We start from the raw sequence: 18,489 nt of genomic DNA, 5'->3' as shown, positions 1-18,489 counted from the left end.
GTCTAAGTTAGGACATTTAGTTCTAGGATACATGTTCACTTAGTTGACTTTGGGCCATATACTAGCCACTCTTGTACTTTCTTCATTATCCAGTTGCAAGTACACTCAGTTCCTTCAGCTTGTTGTTTGCTACCTTACATTCCATCTTGCATTCCATGGCTTCCCGCACACGACACCCGGACCACACTAATCCCATCACTTCCTTACATTTCATCTTGCATTCCATTGCTTTCCGCACACAACACCCGGACCACACTAATCCCATGCAAGACTACCCATCCCATACCACATAACCCCTTCCGCGCAAAGATGTCTTTAGGGAGACATAGGCCTAGTTGGGCTCCATCCTAGCTGGTTTGTGCACTCCCAAGAATGTCCCAAATGAGCCTAAGCTCACACTTATACATCCATAGGATGTCCTAGTGAACTCAGTAAATGCAACCTTGTAAAGGCAGCTTGTGGTTAGCCTTCTATACTAGATCATACATGCCCATACATTTCATATGCTATGCACAAGAAAAGATGTGATGCAGTTGAGTAATAGAGTTGCATAAGAGTCTTTTACACAATAAAGCATGCTGGTCTAGTGATCCCAATATTCAAGACTACATCACTTTTGCCTTCTACCCTGCTGGGGCATGGCTTACAACTTCCTTTGAGTTCTTATGATTTCATGATGCCGTAGGGTCACCATTCAAGAGCCAATAATCATAGAACCAAAGAAATTTGATAAAGCACTCTTTGACAACCACAACCCATACCTCAACATGGCAGAATACACATCACAACGAATGCCACCAGTGCAGTACATTAAGACATCTGTGTGCTCCTTATCCACATTTGCCAAAGGATCATTATCATTGCTCTGAATACATCATAAAAGTGTCAATCAAAACCTCTGAATACATGATAAACCTATTCAATTAATTAAGAAATACGACCGTCATGCACTGACAAACAGCAATTCCTTTTATCACAGGCTTTAAATGCATGCTGTGTTTATAGTCAAAGTTTGAAGTTTTTCAGCTAAAATCTCACAACCAAGACCATCTATGAGTAGAATTTGAAAGAAAACAGGGGACGCTCACTAGACTGTGATGCCCTCCCAAAAACAAGCAGAATCACAACGATGCACACACAAATGAATTACAGCAATCTGGAAATGCAAACCAATGACTGCAAGCTCTCTCGGAGATAGAGAGTGTGCACACAGAAATGCAGTAATAAACTGCAAACACACAATGAACATCATACTTGGCAAACCCTAGCTAAGGAGGTGAGGAGGGGTGACAAAGAAGCTTCCTAGTATCGTCTCATAGAAGCCAGCCCCATCCTATGTGGCACACTGACACAATGTGTGCCCAATCAAAATGCATCAAACACATGCCATAGATGCAATATCTGCATCTGATTGGCTGCCCTAGAGTGAATGACATGGTGAATGCATGCATGTGTGACACATGGCAAGGGCACATGAGACAAACCAGTTAAGTGGCACCCATCCCATTCATCCATGATGGATATATGTGAGGCACATCATGTGGGCCCTTAAAAATCCCAAAGGAATATAGTTATTACGTCACAATTGAACCCATCAAATCACTGCATCTTACCCAAATTAAACTATGTATGGGATTTGCTTACAATCTGTTTTTCTTTTTGATTGAGTATGTGTGGTTAAACCTCTTGAAGTCCACACTCGGTGCTTTTGAAACAGTCCACTGCCGGTCTCTGTGCACCTTTGAAGTGTCCAATATCCCATTCATAACCTATATATGATACAAATAGATATGTTAAATGAAGCCTGCTCACAAATTATTGGACGTTAAACTACTTAGTGTGATACATACAGACATGGAGTCATACATTGAATCATTAAAGCCATATACATGTGTGATTACAAAATTGTTCCAGGATTTCAGCACTGAGTTTGGGTCTCATGTGTTTGTTTGTGTCTCGCCAAAAACATAGTCAACCTACCGTTTCTCACATCTAACAGCAGCATTTTCCGCTGGCTGTGACTGCATGAATTCTCTTTCAAGATAGTAGCATGATCTCGTATAAGGTCAGATTGTTCTGCCAAATTTAACCTCTCCTTCCATTCCCTAGGAGTCAATGGGATGGCCCTTGATGAAGGATAAGTGATTGGAAGGCATTCTGTACCACCTTCAACCTTCATGGAAAACAATTAAAAATTTTCAATTTCCCTAATCAGTAACAGGAAAATATAAAATCAAACCAAACATCACTTACCTGCACAAGAGAGGGCTTATATCGCAACCTAAGTCTGGGAAAGGTGTGTCCATCAAAAGAAGGCGAGATTTGCACGTAAAGATTTGAAAAGCGTGGATCTTCCTTGACCCATTTTGCATATGCTAACACATCTTCCCAGGGCCCACTATACTGCAAACATATAGACAAAAAACCAGGTGAAATCCATTGGAACACCATCTCACACCTAGGGTCATGTGTTAGCACACCTTCAACATAAAAAGTAAATGGAAAGCAATAATAAGAGTGAGGAGTGACGAACCTTCAAACACCTAAACAATGACATAGGAACAAAATTATTTCTTGACTTCGCATTTCAACACAGACACAAGCTTCCAAATCATGGAAAAGATGAGAAATATGAAAAACTGACTAGGTGAAAAGATATGGATTGGAAAATACCTGAGCATTAATCCCTTGACGACTCAAATATATTCTCCCATAAATATTCTTGTCCTAAACCATGAGAAAACCTTTAGCAAGCTTGACAGCACTCTCTCTCTCTCTCTCTCTCTCTCTCTCTCTCTATATCTATCTCTCTCTCTCTCTCTCTCTCTCTCTATATATATATATTTATTTTATTTTATTTTATTTTTAATATTTATATATTTATTCTTGGCGAGTAGACTTGTTGATATGGGAGTGACTCTTGTTGGGTGTGTTGAGTCCGATCCCAAATCAACGTCTGATGACCCCGTGAGGGCCCTGCCTTGTGGCCTAATGTTTAAAAGAATCTTCTCTTTAGTGTGTATAGAGTCTCATCCAGCCAACATTTCTGCCCTCTTGGTGAGCAGACTTGTTGGTTACAGAAGTGACTCTTGTTGTTGGGTGTGTTGAGTTCGATCAACAGAATCGACGTCTAATGACCCCGTGAGGGCCTTCCCTTGTGGCCTAACATTGAAAAAATCATCCTCCTCTCTCTCCATCAGACAGTTTCGGGTATCATCATACCACCTCCGCATAGAGAGCGGCAGAGCAGAGGGGATTACTAGGGAGCATCGCTTATGCATATTGTGCGACTGTCAGGAGGTCGAGTCAGAGGAGCATTTTATTTTTAGGTGCCCAGTGTACTACGAGATCCGAGGTCACTACCACTGCCTCTTCAGAGATAGCTCCGGGCTCCTTTCCAGATTCCTCGCCTACCCAGATCAGAGATGCCTCGCGGCCTTCATTCACGAGGGGGTCCGACACAGAGAGTACTTACTCAGGCGACGGGGCTTGGCCACATCATCAAACACCTTCAAAGCAAGACCACAGAGTTCTTTCCATCGAGTGACATTGATCGTCCAGTCTCTAGCCGCAGACGTGACAAAGACCCCGACCCGACGACCGCAGCACGACACACGAGACATCGAGGGGACACACAGATCACTCTAGGGGACCTCCCGTCATTGTTTAGACCCGAGTTACATCCCACGGGAGTAGTCTTGCATCGAGACTCGTCCAAGAGACCGAGACGTACAGCACCCCTTAACGGGCACCAACGTCCCATCACCGGCTATGCACCAACTAGGGCGACATGACATATGGAGGATTCTGCTCCGCTCCAGTCCTTTTCTTTTCATTGTTACATCCAGATGTATTTAATTTGATTATGTATGATCAGACTTAGGATTGAGCATGGGTGATGATGCTCGTTTCAGTAGCTCCACCCTTACTGTGATTTGTATCAGGTTTTCTTTCAGTCTCATAGACCCATCGGTCTTCCGAAGACTCTAATAAAATTTCTCTCTCTCCCCCCCCCTTCCGACCGGCTAGGCCGCACAACCATGTCCGTACATCAAGTGTCGTCCAAGTCCGTACAACAGTCCTACATCAAGCATCGGCTAGGTCCGTACAATAGTCGCCGTTTGGGCGTACAACACCATACAGCAGCTGTACAGTCATACAACCGTACAACCACCGTATTGCACAATACAAAAAACAGGTTCGTGCCACCAAGAGGAGTTTGCACCACTAGGAGGAGTTTCATCAGCAAAGCCTACCTAGCTCCAAGGTTTGGCGCCCCCCCCCGCCCCCAACCTCCCCCCATACAAGTTTGCAAAAACACCTTCCCCATATGCAAAGAATTATTTACAGCATCACAGAATGGTGAGTATGATAGACCCACAAGAGCATATCTATTATTTACAGCACGAAATCCGTGAGCTCAAGCTCAGACTTGCAGCTCTAGAGAGAAAAACAAATGATGGGGAAGGACAAGGAAAGCAAGAAATCATTCATGAAGTATTGCAGATACACAATATACAGCAGCACCCACACCACAGATGGTAACTACAGTCCAGGATTTGGTTACAACTCAGCTCAAGTCAGTGAAACAGGAAATTACAGCAACATTGGATACTAAAATCAACACATCGGACGTGTACATAGACGTACACAAACAGTAAAAAGGGTGAGGGAAGTTACAAGGAAAAGCTGGACAATATCGAAAGAATCCCACAGATGGAGTGGGAAGCTGAAGATGAAAGTGTTGTCTTCCAAGAGGGGACACAAGTCAAAGTATGCTTCCTAGACAAGATGAAGAGAAGCAAGATTCTCAAGCAAACTAATAAATTGAGAGGAACTAAAGTATGGATAGCGGAGGAGCTCACTCCGATTCAGCTCAAAATGAAGGCTACTGCGTGAAGGATGCTCGAAAGGAATGAAAATAGGCTGTTTACAGAGATGGAAAAGCATTAACCAGAGATTTCAAATCCAAACCTAAAGCCTCTCAGTCTTAAACTGATGTTATCCATGCCACCTTTAAGATAGTATTTCAATGTCATTATGCTATGATAATTCGGGGCTGAGCTGCTTTTGGCACTCCCTCGATTCTATCTGAGGTTTTTCCAGATGATGTAAGTCTTCTTGACGTTTTATACTTTGTCCCATAGACCCGCGAGGCCTTCCGCAGACGTTAATCTCTCTCTCTCTCTCTCTCTCTCTCTCTCTCTCTCCGCTCAGCCCCTCCGCTCAGCCTCTCGCTAGCCCCTCCCTCAGCCTCTCTCCCCCGCTAGCCCCTCTACTCAGCCTCTCCGCCTCATCCTCCCTCACCCACTCAGCCTCCCTCACCCGCTCAGCCAACAGCAGCCAGCAGTCGCCTCCACCAGAAGTCACCGTCCGCCTCAGCAAGGGACACGTAACCCCAGGGTTTGGGCTGAGCCCCAAAACCCAACCCTGGGGGTTAGTTACAGCAAGGGGCGCCTGAATATATGCAGGCCACTATGGATGGGGATGCCAAGACACTTGTGGCCTTCCCCAAGGTCAAGACACTTGTCTCGACCCCGACAAAAGCACTATATTCCTCCGTTGCAGCTCTCCCCTCACCTCCCCCCTATGTGTTTGCAAAGATGCCGTCCCCATATGCAAAGTATCTACAGCAGAAGAGAATGGTAAGCATGACAGACCCAAAAGAGCATATTTCTTACATACAGCCGGAAATCCGTGAGCTCAAGCTCAGACTTGCAGCTTTAGAGAGGAAAACAGATGCATGGAACGCACAAGGAAAACATGAAATTATTCATGAGGTACTGCAGATACACAATACAGTAGCACCCACACCACAGATGGTGACTAAAGTCCAGGACCTGGTCACAAGTCAGCTCCAATCAGTAAAACAGGAAATTACAGCAACACTGGACACTAAAGTTAACACATCGGATGTGTATGAAGAAGTACAAGAACAGGAAAAGAGGGTGGTTAATACACGACTCGTACGCATAGGGGGGCTACCAGAGGGCTGGTTTGAAGGAACTCAAAAGGAAAATATCATGGAAAGAACCCCACAACTAGAATGGGATGCTGAAGACGTAATAGTTGTCTTACAGGAGGGGACACAAGCCAAAGTATGCTTCCAGAACAAGATGAAAAGAAGCAAGATTCTTAAAGCAAACCAATAAGCTGAAAGGCACTAAAATATGGATAGCAGAGGAGCTCACCCCAACTCAGCTCAAAATGAAGGCCACTGAATTGGCTAAAGTTGAGGATGCTCGAAAGGAAGGAAAATGGGCTGTTTACAGAGATGGAAAAGCACTTATAAGAGACTTCAAATCCAATCCTAAAGACTCTCAGTCTTAAACTGATGTAATGCAGGCCGATTACCGTCGGTAGTAGACTGTTGTTAACCTATAATAACTTTGTGAGTGCTATATACACTCACAAGAGACGCTCAATCTATAACTCATGTTTTGGTGTTCACCTTTTGGTGTGTGTTTGTCCCGTAGGCCCGTGAGGTCTCCCGAGGACATTAATATATCTTTCTTTCTTTCTTTTCTTTCTCTACTTCGCAATAGCAGTACAAATTCTTTCCAAAGATCAACCTTCTACCTCAGAACAAAAGATTTTCTCATCCTACTCTTATGCTGACGACCTTCTGTATTATCAAGATCGCATCTGTGTACCACATGGCAAGGCTATTCGACGTCTTTTGTTAAAAGATCATTATGTAGTTCCTTATGTCACACATCCCGGCATCAACAAGACTTATAGGTTACTCAGTGCAACATAGTAATGGCCTCAGATGAAAAGCGGTGTCATCAAGATGGTTACTTCTTGCTTATCTTGTCAATAGATGGAAGCAAGCAGACAGAACTTCTTCGGCCTCTTCTAGTTTCAGCTGAAAGATGGGAAAGCATTGCCATGGATTTTATTCCAACACTACCACACACTTCCAAAGGTAACACTCAGATTATGGTAATTGTTGATCGATTGTTCAAAATGACACACTTTGTTGCTTGCAAGAGCAATGCCCAAGCTCCAGACATTGCCAAACTCTTCATACAACATATCTTTCGTCACCATGGATTGCCCAAGAACATCATCTCTGACACAGATCCTAAGTTTACCAGTCATTTTTTTATTTCTCTTTTTGAACCCTTGGGTACAATTCTATTTTTCAGTTCAGCCTACCACCCAGAATCAGATGACCAGACTGCAAGAGTTAATCAAGTTCTAGAAGAAATTCTCTGACATGTATTCAATCACACTAGTCAGCTTGGGAAAAATATCTGCATCTCCTCGGGTTTGCTTATAATAACTCTTTCCATAGTGCCATCAGCATGACACCATTATATGCCAGGAGATGAAGCAGTTCCTCCTCCATGTGACTGCTCCAAAAATTGAAGATGATTATGTTCTTATCCCTAAACGTAATCTAGACCATCGACAGCGAGACTCAACATCAACTCATCACGGTATTCCTTGTACTTTGACGAGTTCTGGATGACTCCGACGTTACTTGACAACCTGATGAAAACTTGCAGCAGTTGCCTGACATATTACAGCAATATTTTTAGAATTTACCATGATATTTTCTACACCGGTTCATTTTCTCCCCTGGAGTCTCATTTTGAGTGGGAGGGGATGTCACGATCTGTGACGTATTTCCTTTCCCTACACATTAGATCTATGGATGGTGAGATGAATGGACACTTTGTGGAAGGGTATGCCCTTTCGACGGGACACTTCCCTTGAGGCACAGCCCTTCACAAGAGACATATTCATATGAAGAGGACTGCTACCTGCTTTATTGTAATGTACCCTCTCATCAAGCATCACACCCTTCACAAGGGGTACACACCTTTTCATGCACATACCTTTTGGGAGCACACACCTTTTCATGTGTGGCTCTTTACTCTCTATATAAGAGAGGCCCAACTGTATGGGTGAAACACTCCAGACACTCAAGCAATACAACCATTCCTTGTTCTATGTTATTTTTTTAGTCTCCTTTCTACTCCTTAGCACATTTCTAATAATAGTAAAACTAGGATTTCTTACACCCTAACCATTGTCTCTTCAAGGATGGGTTCGGACCCATGTCTAATTTTCTATCTTACCCAATGAAAGATGCTTGGCAACTTCCATTAGTGAGGTCGTCCGACACTGAAACCATATGCTCCGAACACATAGACGAGATCAGCATGCAACCCACACTACACTCTGAGTATAATCACTGAGTTTTGCTAGCCAGATAGCACGGACTCGCAGGCCTTAGGAAAACAGCAGAGCCGGGACCTGGAGCAAGAGACACGACAAACTTGCCAACAGGTCAATGCACAAATTAGGCTTGGGGATCTCCCCCCTGTTCACCAAACCGAAGACACGGCCGATGGGTGTATGGCCGGCAGGTGGGACAGTGGCAATTGTCCAACACAGGGCCATAGCTAGGAGACCACAACGAACCATACACACCGATCATCACCAGCACTCTATTTCAAGTGTTATGCCATCACAGCCTCGTACATCACTAGGCTCCCCCTTAGGGCTTGACCTCTCCGCCAACATCCAAAGGACCATCACAGTGATGCCACACCACAGCTTCTATCCTCTCCATGGAATTAGAAGGCAATGATGACCTCTACAATGAGTTTTTCCCCTCTGTTTAGTAGAAATGTTTTCTCTACATTCTCTCAAGTTTTGAGAAACACATGGCAAACAATATGCCCAATACAAGTAACTGAACTATGAATATATGCAAAGGGAATATACATACCTTTTTGGTCCATTCGTAAAAATGCTTGCTTTGAGAAACTAGCTAGGTACCTTAGAAGGCACCCACGACATCCATGTGTAACCTTGTACTGCCATCTTCAGTGTCCTTGTACTCCTCCAACTATGATCCTTGGAAGTCTTCCTAAAGACACCTCCCTTACACAAGTTAACATCCTAAGCAAACATTGTTGTTCTCCACCTTGACATAGGCCTATGGTCCCTCTGGCTCCCCATATCCATCCCTCAATGTCAAACATAAGAACAGCTCCACTTGAATTTGCATACCTGATCTCGGCAACACTCGGGTTGTCATCAAGAAAAGCTTTCATGTTTCTGTTACCACATTTGCTGTTGGCTTTGACTCCTCTAATTCTTGATTGGACTCCTTCCTTCTCTTCTGATCAGCCTTCTTCTTTTTGCAATCCCTCTATAAGGTACCGCACCTTCCCCTTAGCAGTGGGAGGTCCCGATGAGGCTCCATGCCCCTCAAACATAGCCACTATCCATGCTGGGTTCAGTCTAAATAACTCCCTCCTGGAGTCTTCCCTTGGGCATCCACTACCCTAGCCTCGAAGAGCACGACGTGCCCGTCGCAACGGTTCAAGAAACTCCTCAATCGAAGTTTGGACGCAAAAGTTATGATCGAAAACGTACACGGGGCTCTCTGCGACCCACGCCCCTCGTCCGCCAAGGTTCCAACCTACCCATTTCTAGATCTTCACGATGAAAGCAGCCATGCACACTCGACTGAACAAGGGATACGCCATGCTTGCGAGGATTGAGCGGCAGTGCTTTTACTCACTTCCAAGATCCTAAGACCAAGTCACTTTTCTTTGATTCTTTGGTCCACCTTGCCGGTATGTATGGCAGCCCATGTTGGGGCCCTAATCTTTTAGAGGCAAACAGGACTCAGGTGGAGAGGCTTCACGTTCTCTTATCAGATGACCCATAGTAAGCCATCTGTCCCACAACAAATCATCTTGGCCCCCCTTCAACTTGATGCAACATTCCAACATTCATGCAACAGTAGGTCAAGCCCACAACAGAAACAAGGATCTGCAACAGCCTTTATGAACCAAGTTGGGTCTATGTTTAGACTAGATGGAAACCCCAATTATAGACCAGTCTATGAAATGGCAGGTACAAGAGCCTTCATGGCTAGGAGGCCAAAGTCTCATTCTTCGAGCATCACCTGATCCAGCACTTCAACTAACAACAAAGCCCCCCAGCAACCCCTTCAACCACTATAGCCTCTCCATATCCAGTTGTAACATCCAACAGTAATATGATTGTGTAATCACAGCAAGACCTTCTTTAAACCTTTAGCAAGGAATTAGCATTAGGCACCATAGAGAGGGAAAGGAGATGAGGATAGAGAGAGAATAGAGTCGACAACTGATTGGGTTCCTGTAACCACTGAGGGCCCCCTCCCCCAATCAGGGGATAATTTGCTTTATACTTGGAGACTGAAAGATACAAATAACACTCTTCAAGGGAGCACGAAAACGCGCTTCTGACGAGCACACTGTGCAAACGTATTGCAGACCCAAAGACCTGAGAACCAATACCAAGACCTTGATGCTGTCCACACTGACGATGTAGGGCACTCCTACAAGGCAAGGAAGAGGCTTGTGGTGTCCACTGGTATGCAAGGTTACTACGTGAGTGAGAGAGTGAAAGTTAGGAGTAATAGATCTAAGAGAGAGCTGAGATATGACTGAGATATAGAGCTGATAAGTGAGCTGTGCAAAACTGTAAAAGAGAACTGTAAAGAGCTGCGAAACAGTACCCAAACCTTACTCCGTTTGCTGGTCCGAATCCCGAATGTTGTGCTGTGTAGAGACCTTCCAAGCAGGCTGAACTGAGGCCAAGAGCTGAGGCTGATCAGGGGCCAATCTCTGGAAGTGTTCAAGGCTGCACAAGGGGCTGGAGAGGAGCTGTAGGAGTGCTGAAGGCTGGTGAGGAACGAAGGCAAGGGGCTCCCCCTTAAATAGGGGGCTGGGGCTGAGCCAACCAGCCCCAAACTGGCCCTTCCCCAGCCCATTCCTTCATATGTTCCAGCCCTGAGGGGGGGCCAAAAGGGCTCCTATCCTAGGCTGGACCTGGACCTACCTAGAATTCTAAGATGGAAACACTACCCTACTGTTCTCCAGTGGGTCAAGACTAACTGTCTGACTTGACCTAAGGCTGAGAGACTGACATATGTAGCTTGTGCCTAACTATCTCTGGACAAGGGGTCACAGCATACGACAAAATATCCTATTAGGGAACTATAATGCACTTGTCAATGTAGCCAGTATGTCACCTTGCACCCATGTGCAAGGGTGCATGCGACATTCCCTCCTCCTTAACTTGGCGGTAGGTTCATTGCTTCCAAGCCAAAATTTGTGGGAACTCCTGGAAAAAGTCTTCGTCCAACCACACTGCTTCAAGGGTACCTCGATCATAGAACTTGGTATCAAACTCCCGGATCCTGCGTTCTGACCCATGCTTCCATTTCTGAAGAAGGATCTGCTTTGGCTGCAAAACTTCAGCTTCATCAAGGACTTCAGGTTGCTGCTCATCAAAAATCTCGGTACGAGGAGGTCCAAAATACGGCTTCAACCAAGCTACATGGAAAACATTGTGCATTGTCCAACTGTCCGGTAGGCGTAACTTCATTGGAGACAACATTTATCTTTTGGATAATAGGAAATGGACCAAAGCTCCTGAAAGACAACTTAGGACATCGCTTGCCCACCTGGTTCAATCTTTGCTTGATGATTCTCAATACACCCATTGACCCTCTTTATACTGGACATCTCGTCTGGATTTGTTAGCCTGTTGGAAAGGTCACCTCCCCATCTATAAGCCCCCATATGAGGAGAGCGTGGGGGAGGGAGACCTAGGCCAAGATGTGCCCAAGAGAAAAGAAAGAGAGGGGGCTGCCACAATGGGCAACACCTCACATCAAAGAAACCAGCATGGTTGCAACGAACAGAACCTGTGGAAGGAGCAGATGGCGGGGACAGCAAGTCCTGGATCTAACCTGGCAGGAGGTCAGTCGGCCAGCAGACATGGCCCGGGATTGCTCAGATAAAGGCGCCTATGTGGAGGGCATCTGTGTGCAAATGGACAGCCTCCAACAGAGCCTACAGGTGGCGCAACCATGGAAGGGAGCAACAGCCCCTGGGTCGGCCATTGGCTGAGGCTGGTGGGTCTGGTTGGAGCCAGCAAATCAGGCCTGGAGATGAGCTGGCCAGGGGGGCTGAATCCCTGGAACAAAGGCTGCAAAAGGGCCTAGAGAAGACCCTTATTTAGGGCTGGTTGGGCTGGTAGGGGCAGCCAACCAGGTCGGTTTTAGGGCAGACAGAAAGTCGGCCATTTAGGTCTGCCAGTCGGTTTTTGCAGCAGGCCTTGGGGCCTATAAAAGGGGAGGCCCTAGGCCTCACAAATCATTCAACAGCTCAGCCATCAGAGGAGCAGCAGGAGCAGCTACACTCACACCCTCAGGCCTACATCTAGGAGGCAGAGGAGACTAGCAGTTGCTGCAGACAGTTCATCTAGGGCTGGGACCTTGGCTGTCTTCTAGGGCAGCAAGGTGTTTGGATCTTTGGACGGAAAGTCTACTTACGCTCGAGGTGGAGCACGCGGGCTCGAGTCTAGAGATAGCAAGCAGATAGGAGGAGTACCTTGTGGTAAGATCAGAGGACCACACCATTGGTGGGACTCTGTATCTATCTCTTTTGTATTGTGTCCACAGCTTTGGACGGAAATACATTATTTTGGTGGTTTCTCTATCTGGCTGGTTCATTGTCTATTGATGAGTCTGCACATCTATTCTATGCACATTAAGTTAAGAAGTTTGTGATTCCACACCCCACACGCACACTGTGTGAGCTCCTGGGCATTACTATCAGTCTTCCGCTGTGCATACCCTCTGTTGGGTCATTTAACATGGTATCAGAGCCCAAGTAGGAGGCTCATAGGTGTGGGAGCCTGAAGGCAGGGACCTTGCTGAAGGACGACCCTGATTCAGGAGCTCTTGGGAATCGACTTCCACGATTGGAGGATTGTGCCCTTGCGAGGAGGGTGACTCAAGTTCAGTCAGGTGCCCTCAAAGTTCTGGTCTACTGAAATTGAGTTTGGTTGACTTTGCTGTGTGGTATAAACAACAGAGATGTCGACCTCAACAGCCTCTTCAGCCCTTGCTCTCCCTTCCTCCTCCCCCAGTTTTCTCATTCACTATCCCTAACTTCGGAGAGTCTAGGAAACTGGACGGGACCAACTACCTGATCTGGAAAGTGAAGATCCGGAGTCAATTAGTGGTTGGGAAGCTAACCACGAGAGTGGAGGCGAAACCGGAGGACATGGTGGACAGGCAAGGGGAGATAGTCATGGTAGTGTACAGAGAGGAGCTCGAAGCTTGGGAAGACAGAGATGCCCATGTCCTGGCATTAATCATAGGAACTACGGCGGACTCTGTTCTTCTACATATCCAGATGGTCGAGACGTCAGTAGAGGCGTGGGTCACTCTAAAGGATCTATACGAGACGGACAACACCTCCCGGATTTTGCTTCCTCAGTATCAACTCTACAATCTTGATATGGAAGGAGATACGGTACATACCCACTTAACGAAGGTCAAGGTAGTGAGGGATCGATCAGCTGGCAGCACTTGGTCAGAAGACAGACTCATGCCGTTTGGCCTTGATTGTACTGAGGAGACTACCTCGGAGTTTCAAGAGCTTTGTTACGACCATGACAGCAAGACAAAGGACCAAACCTCTGACGTTTGAGGAGTTGGGTCCATTACTGCTACAAGAGGAAGCTCAGGAGAAGCTCTACAACGAGGACAAAGACGACAAGGCGATGGTGGTGAAGGATTACGTTGGTAAAGGAAAGGGCAAGCCCAACGGTGGAAAGTCCAAGAAAGACGACTTTGACGACGACGAGACTTCGAAGAGGAAGAGGAAGCAGAAGAAGAAGTGCTTCTACTGTGATACGCAAGGACATTTTGCAAAGGACTACAAAAAGAAAAAGTCTGATCGAAAAAACAAAAAGAAGTCCAACTCAGATTCAGAGGGAGAGGCCAAAGCAAATGTGGTAATCAAAGAGTTGTTCCTGGTGACATCATCGAGTGTTACCGAGCTCAGATATGTTGACCAAGAAATCACAGTGAGGATGTCTGACATAGAGATGTGGATCAACGAGGAGTTAGATGCCTTTGTGAAGGTGAAGGACAGCATGGAGCGCTTGGTACCTTCCAGGTGTGTGGCTGTTGACACTAACACGAGGGTGGATTCAATGGAGGACCCTGGGGTCTCATGGTCAGATGGATGCTGTACTTCAAAAGGGGACAATACAGGATTACACAAGCTCTTGGTAGGTGCCTCAATGAGGTACAGGGTTTGCTTTCAGAGCAAACACACAGGCAGCACAACAGATATTTTACATTTGAGCCTTTATAGCATGCTGTGCAGAGACTCTGCTCTTCATTTTTCTCAGGAGATACGAGATTGGAAGGAATTGGCCTTCTTCGAAGGCAGAAGGAGAGGTATTGGTGCTTCTTCAAATCTCGGACGCAGATTGCTAGAAGGTGATGCACAAAGAGTACCTGCTTGAGAACTCAGCGAGAGTTCATGGTCCAGGTTATCTGGATATATTCATTGGTTGCAAACCTTGCCAAAGGAAGGACGGGTTGATACAGACCCTCAGAGCATGGTGCCTGGAAGACTCACTCATTATGAGGGGAACAACTGGAAGATCGTGACAGCTAGATTGCTCAAGTTTAAAGGCAAGAACGTGACTGAAGTTGGTGGTGCCAGGAGGTGCTACCAAAGATGGACCTGTGTACCAGGATGGTGTGCGGAAGCGGAACCAAACCTGGTGGAGCAGGAGCCACTGGATGAAAAGCCAGGAAAAGATTTCGACATCAACGTGTTTCAGAGGACTACGACTCGGAGTCACTGGAGCATCGTCATCGACGTGTTGGCATTGGGCCGAGATGTGTCGTTGAGAGGGGGTGTTGGAAAGGTCACCTCCCCATCTGTAAGCCCCCATATGAGGAGAGCGTGGGGGAGGGAGACCTAGGCCAGGATGTGCCCAAGAGAAAAGAAACAGAGGGGGCTGCCACATGGGCAACACCTCACATCAAAGAGACCAGCATGGTTGCAACGAATGGAACCTGTGGAAGGGGCAGATGGAGGGGACAGCAAGTCCTGGATCTAACCTGGCAGGAGGTCAGTCGGGCAGCAGACATGGCGCGGGATTGCACAGATAAAGGCCCCTATGTGGAGGGCATCTGTGTGCAGATGGACAGCCTCCAACAGAGCCTACAGGCGGCGCAACCATGGAAAGGAGCAACAGCCCCTGGGTCGGCCATTGGCTGAGGCTGGTGGGTCTGGTTGGAGCCAGCAAATCAGGCCTGGAGATGGGCTGGCCAGGGGGGCTGAATCCCTGGAACAAAGGCTGCAAAAGGGCCTAGAGAAGACCCTTATATAGGGCCCTGGTTGGGCTGGTAGGGGCAGCCAACCAGGTCGGTTTTAGGGCAGACAGAAAGTCCGCCATTTAGGGGTCTGCCAGTCGGTTTTTGCAGCAGGCCTTGGGGCCTATAAAAGGGGAGGCCCTAGGCCTCACAAATCATTCAACAGCTCAGCCATCAGAGGAGCAGCAGGAGCAGCTACACTCACACCCTCATGCCTACATCTAGGAGGCAGAGGAGACTAGGAGTTGCTGCAGACAGAGTTCATCTAGGGCTGGGACCTTGGCTGTCTTCTAGGGCAGCAAGGTGTTTGGATCTTTGGACGGAAAGTCTACTTACGCTCGAGGTGGAGCACGCGGGCTCGAGTCTAGAGATAGCAAGCAAATAGGAGGAGTACCTTGTGGTAAGATCAGAGGACCACACCATTGGTGGGACTTTGTATCTATCTCTTTTGTATTGTGTCCATAGCTTTGGACGGAGATACATTATTTTGGTGGTTTCTCTATCTGGCTGGTTCATTGTCTATTGATGAGTCTACACATCTATTCTATGCACATTAAGTCAAGAAGTTTGTGATTCCACACCCCACACGCTCCTAGGCATTACTATCAGTCTTCCGCTGTACGTACACTTTGTTGGGTCATTTCTAACAACCTGGCACGTGTACGATGCTTAAGCTTTGGCGATGTGGGTTTTCACTGACTCCCTAATCTCCACCATAGATTCCGTGGTTTTATTGGCTTCAAGAGATGGAGACACCGTCCTTGTAAGGAGTAATGTAAACCACCTTCCAAACGCTGCTTCATAAGGTGTGCGACGAATGCTCGAAGAATAGGTATCGTTCAAAATGGCCTAAAATGGCCTGCACAAGCAGAAGAAACTGCTCCCACTTTCCCTGAGCATCATGACAATATGATTTTAAAATATCAAACACCATACCATTATACCTTTATGTATCTCCATTCGATTGCGGATGGAAAGCACTGGACGTCTGCAGCTTAGTACCAAAATTATTAAACAAGGCTCGTCAAAAATTAGACCTGAATTTGGAGTCCCTCTTGGATGTGATGGTCCATGGCAACCCTCCAATGGAATACCAATACTTAATGGACAAACGAGCTACGTCTTCAGCGCTGACTTTCTACTTGCAAGGAATAGGCATACAATATTTACTAAAGCAACAAACAATAGTAAGACATTCAATGTTACGCATGCCTACAAATGCTAGAAGTGGTCCCACGAAGTCCCTGCTTATGTCCTAGAAAGGACCGTCTGGTATTGGCAATGGCACAAGTAAGCCAGACGCCTTCTTGTGGAAAGCCCAAACCCATTGGCAAATCTGACAATTATGAATGTAGCCGCAACGTCCTTCCGCATCTTTGGCTAATAGAAATAGCGCTCTAACTTCTCCAAAGTACCATTGATACCCCGACGACCACCAGTAAGGGCGTTGTGGGCATCATGAAGAAGTAACTACTGTTTGTCTTTGAGCTCATATAACCTTTTCTTATAAAAGTAACTACCGTTTGTCCTCTACTGAGTAATAGCCTGGAGCAAGAGTCTTGTTTCTTGCTCAGCCAAGAAATGCAAGCTTTGCCCAAAAAGAAACAATTACTACTAGTGGATTGCCTGGTGTCATAGTCTCTAGCCCAATCTGAGTCACTGTAAGCATGCATCTGCAAGTCACACTCCTTGGGAAACATCAAGCCATAAGACTTTGTTCCTTGCAAATAACGGAAGATGCGTTTTACAACTTGCCAATGTGTTGTCTTTGGGTTGTGCATATACATGCTCACCTGAGATACTGCAGACTGAATATCGGACCTTGTATTGCACAAATAAATGAGGCATCTAACAGCCTGGCTGTAAAGTGTGACATCCACTGATTCAACTGCATCATACATAGTAAGCTTCAGCCCCGGCTCATAGGAGTGGCTATAGGCTTACAATCTTGCATGTTGAACCTATCCAAGAGCTTTTGCACATACTTGGATTGAGACATAACAATGCCACACTTGTCTTGTACGAACTGGATCCCCAAATAGAAATTTAACATGCTCAAATCTGTCATGTCAAATTTAGCTTTCAATTCAGCCTTGAAATCTGCAATTATTTCCTCATTTGACCCTGTGAGCAGCATGTCATCTACATAAAGAATGATGACCAAAATATCCCCCCCATCCTTCTTGATGTAGAGGGTGCTTTCCGTGGGACTATTGTGTAGCCCTTACTTGCCAGGAAGGCATCAATCTTGGCATACCATGCACGTGGGGCTTGTTTCAGCCCAGATAAAGCTTTATTCAGCTTGCAAACTTGAAGTGCATTGCCAGAAAGTTCAAATCCAGGAGGTTGCTTGACATAAACCTCTTCTTGCAAGTCCCCATTAAGGAAAGCTGTTTTCATGTCCAACTAATGGACATTCCAAACAAAATTTCCTGCGAGTCCCCATTAAGGAAAGCTGTTTATATGTCCAACTGATGGACATTCCAAACAAAATTTGCAGCCATGGCAATAACTGACCTTATGGTGGTCATCCGGGATGTAGGAGCAAAAGTCTCCTCATAATCTATGCCCTTTTTCTGTGCATAGCCTTCGGCAACCAACCGTGCCTTGTACCTATCAATGGACCCATCTGGCTTCCTTTTCACATCGAAAATCCATTTGGTACCAATGGCATGTTTCCCTGGTGGCAAATCCACAACGTCCCAAGTCTTGTTTTTCTCAATGGACAGCAATTCATTGTGCTTGGCATGCATCCAATGCACATTATCCTTGGCTTCTTCAAAAGAGTCAAATTCTTCTTCATCAAGAAGAGTACCTGCATAAGCTGTCTCAACAGAAAGAGCCCCCCCTGTGTGCCTTACTGCACTACGAGTCCTGCCAGGAAAAGGTGCCTCAAGCCTACTCTCCCTGAGAGTCTGTAGCAATCAATTCGGAACTCTTTTGGCTGCATGTATCTTTTGAATCTCTTGCCTGACAACTTCATCCACACCCTATGGAGGAACAAAATCAGCATGTGGCTGAATTGGGGCATGTGGACCAGGAGGAGGTTGCTGTAAATTCTGATTTTCAGCATGAGCCTCAGCTGGGAGACCAAAAGCTATAGGAAGCATCCCCTCAAAAACATCATCTGAAGAAGCTGGAATAGTAAATTCAGCATGTGTATGTGCTGAATTCTCTGAAAAAATAACATCTCTACTCACAAAAATCTTGTGAGAGGTAGGATTGTAGAGTGCCATTTCGTTTAGGTGTAAGCCTCACTATAAGCTGATGTGTGATGC

General features: G+C 46.1%; 1 protein-coding gene across 1 annotated transcript in view; it reads right to left on the bottom strand.

Moving 5' to 3' along the window:
- Positions 1–18,489, bottom strand: part of LOC147883279 (Rhodanese/Cell cycle control phosphatase superfamily protein) — a 59,324-nt gene that overhangs the window by 34,489 nt on the left and 6,346 nt on the right. The window contains exons 2-6 of the mRNA XM_087399727.1: positions 2,674–2,727; positions 2,254–2,403; positions 1,981–2,173; positions 1,684–1,769; positions 762–865 (exon numbers count right to left, since the gene is read on the bottom strand). Of these exons, the coding sequence (XP_087255853.1) occupies positions 762–865; positions 1,684–1,769; positions 1,981–2,173; positions 2,254–2,403; positions 2,674–2,727 (587 nt within the window). The remainder of the gene's footprint in view (positions 1–761; positions 866–1,683; positions 1,770–1,980; positions 2,174–2,253; positions 2,404–2,673; positions 2,728–18,489) is intronic.

Source organism: Dipteris shenzhenensis, chromosome 28 (genome assembly GCF_047967505.1).
Source record: "Dipteris shenzhenensis isolate YYH24624 ecotype China chromosome 28, Dip_SZ_1.0, whole genome shotgun sequence".
Taxonomy (NCBI): domain Eukaryota; kingdom Viridiplantae; phylum Streptophyta; class Polypodiopsida; order Gleicheniales; family Dipteridaceae; genus Dipteris; species Dipteris shenzhenensis.
The sequence above is the reverse complement of the archived record's forward strand: the minus strand, read 5'-3'. Positions and strand labels throughout refer to the sequence as shown.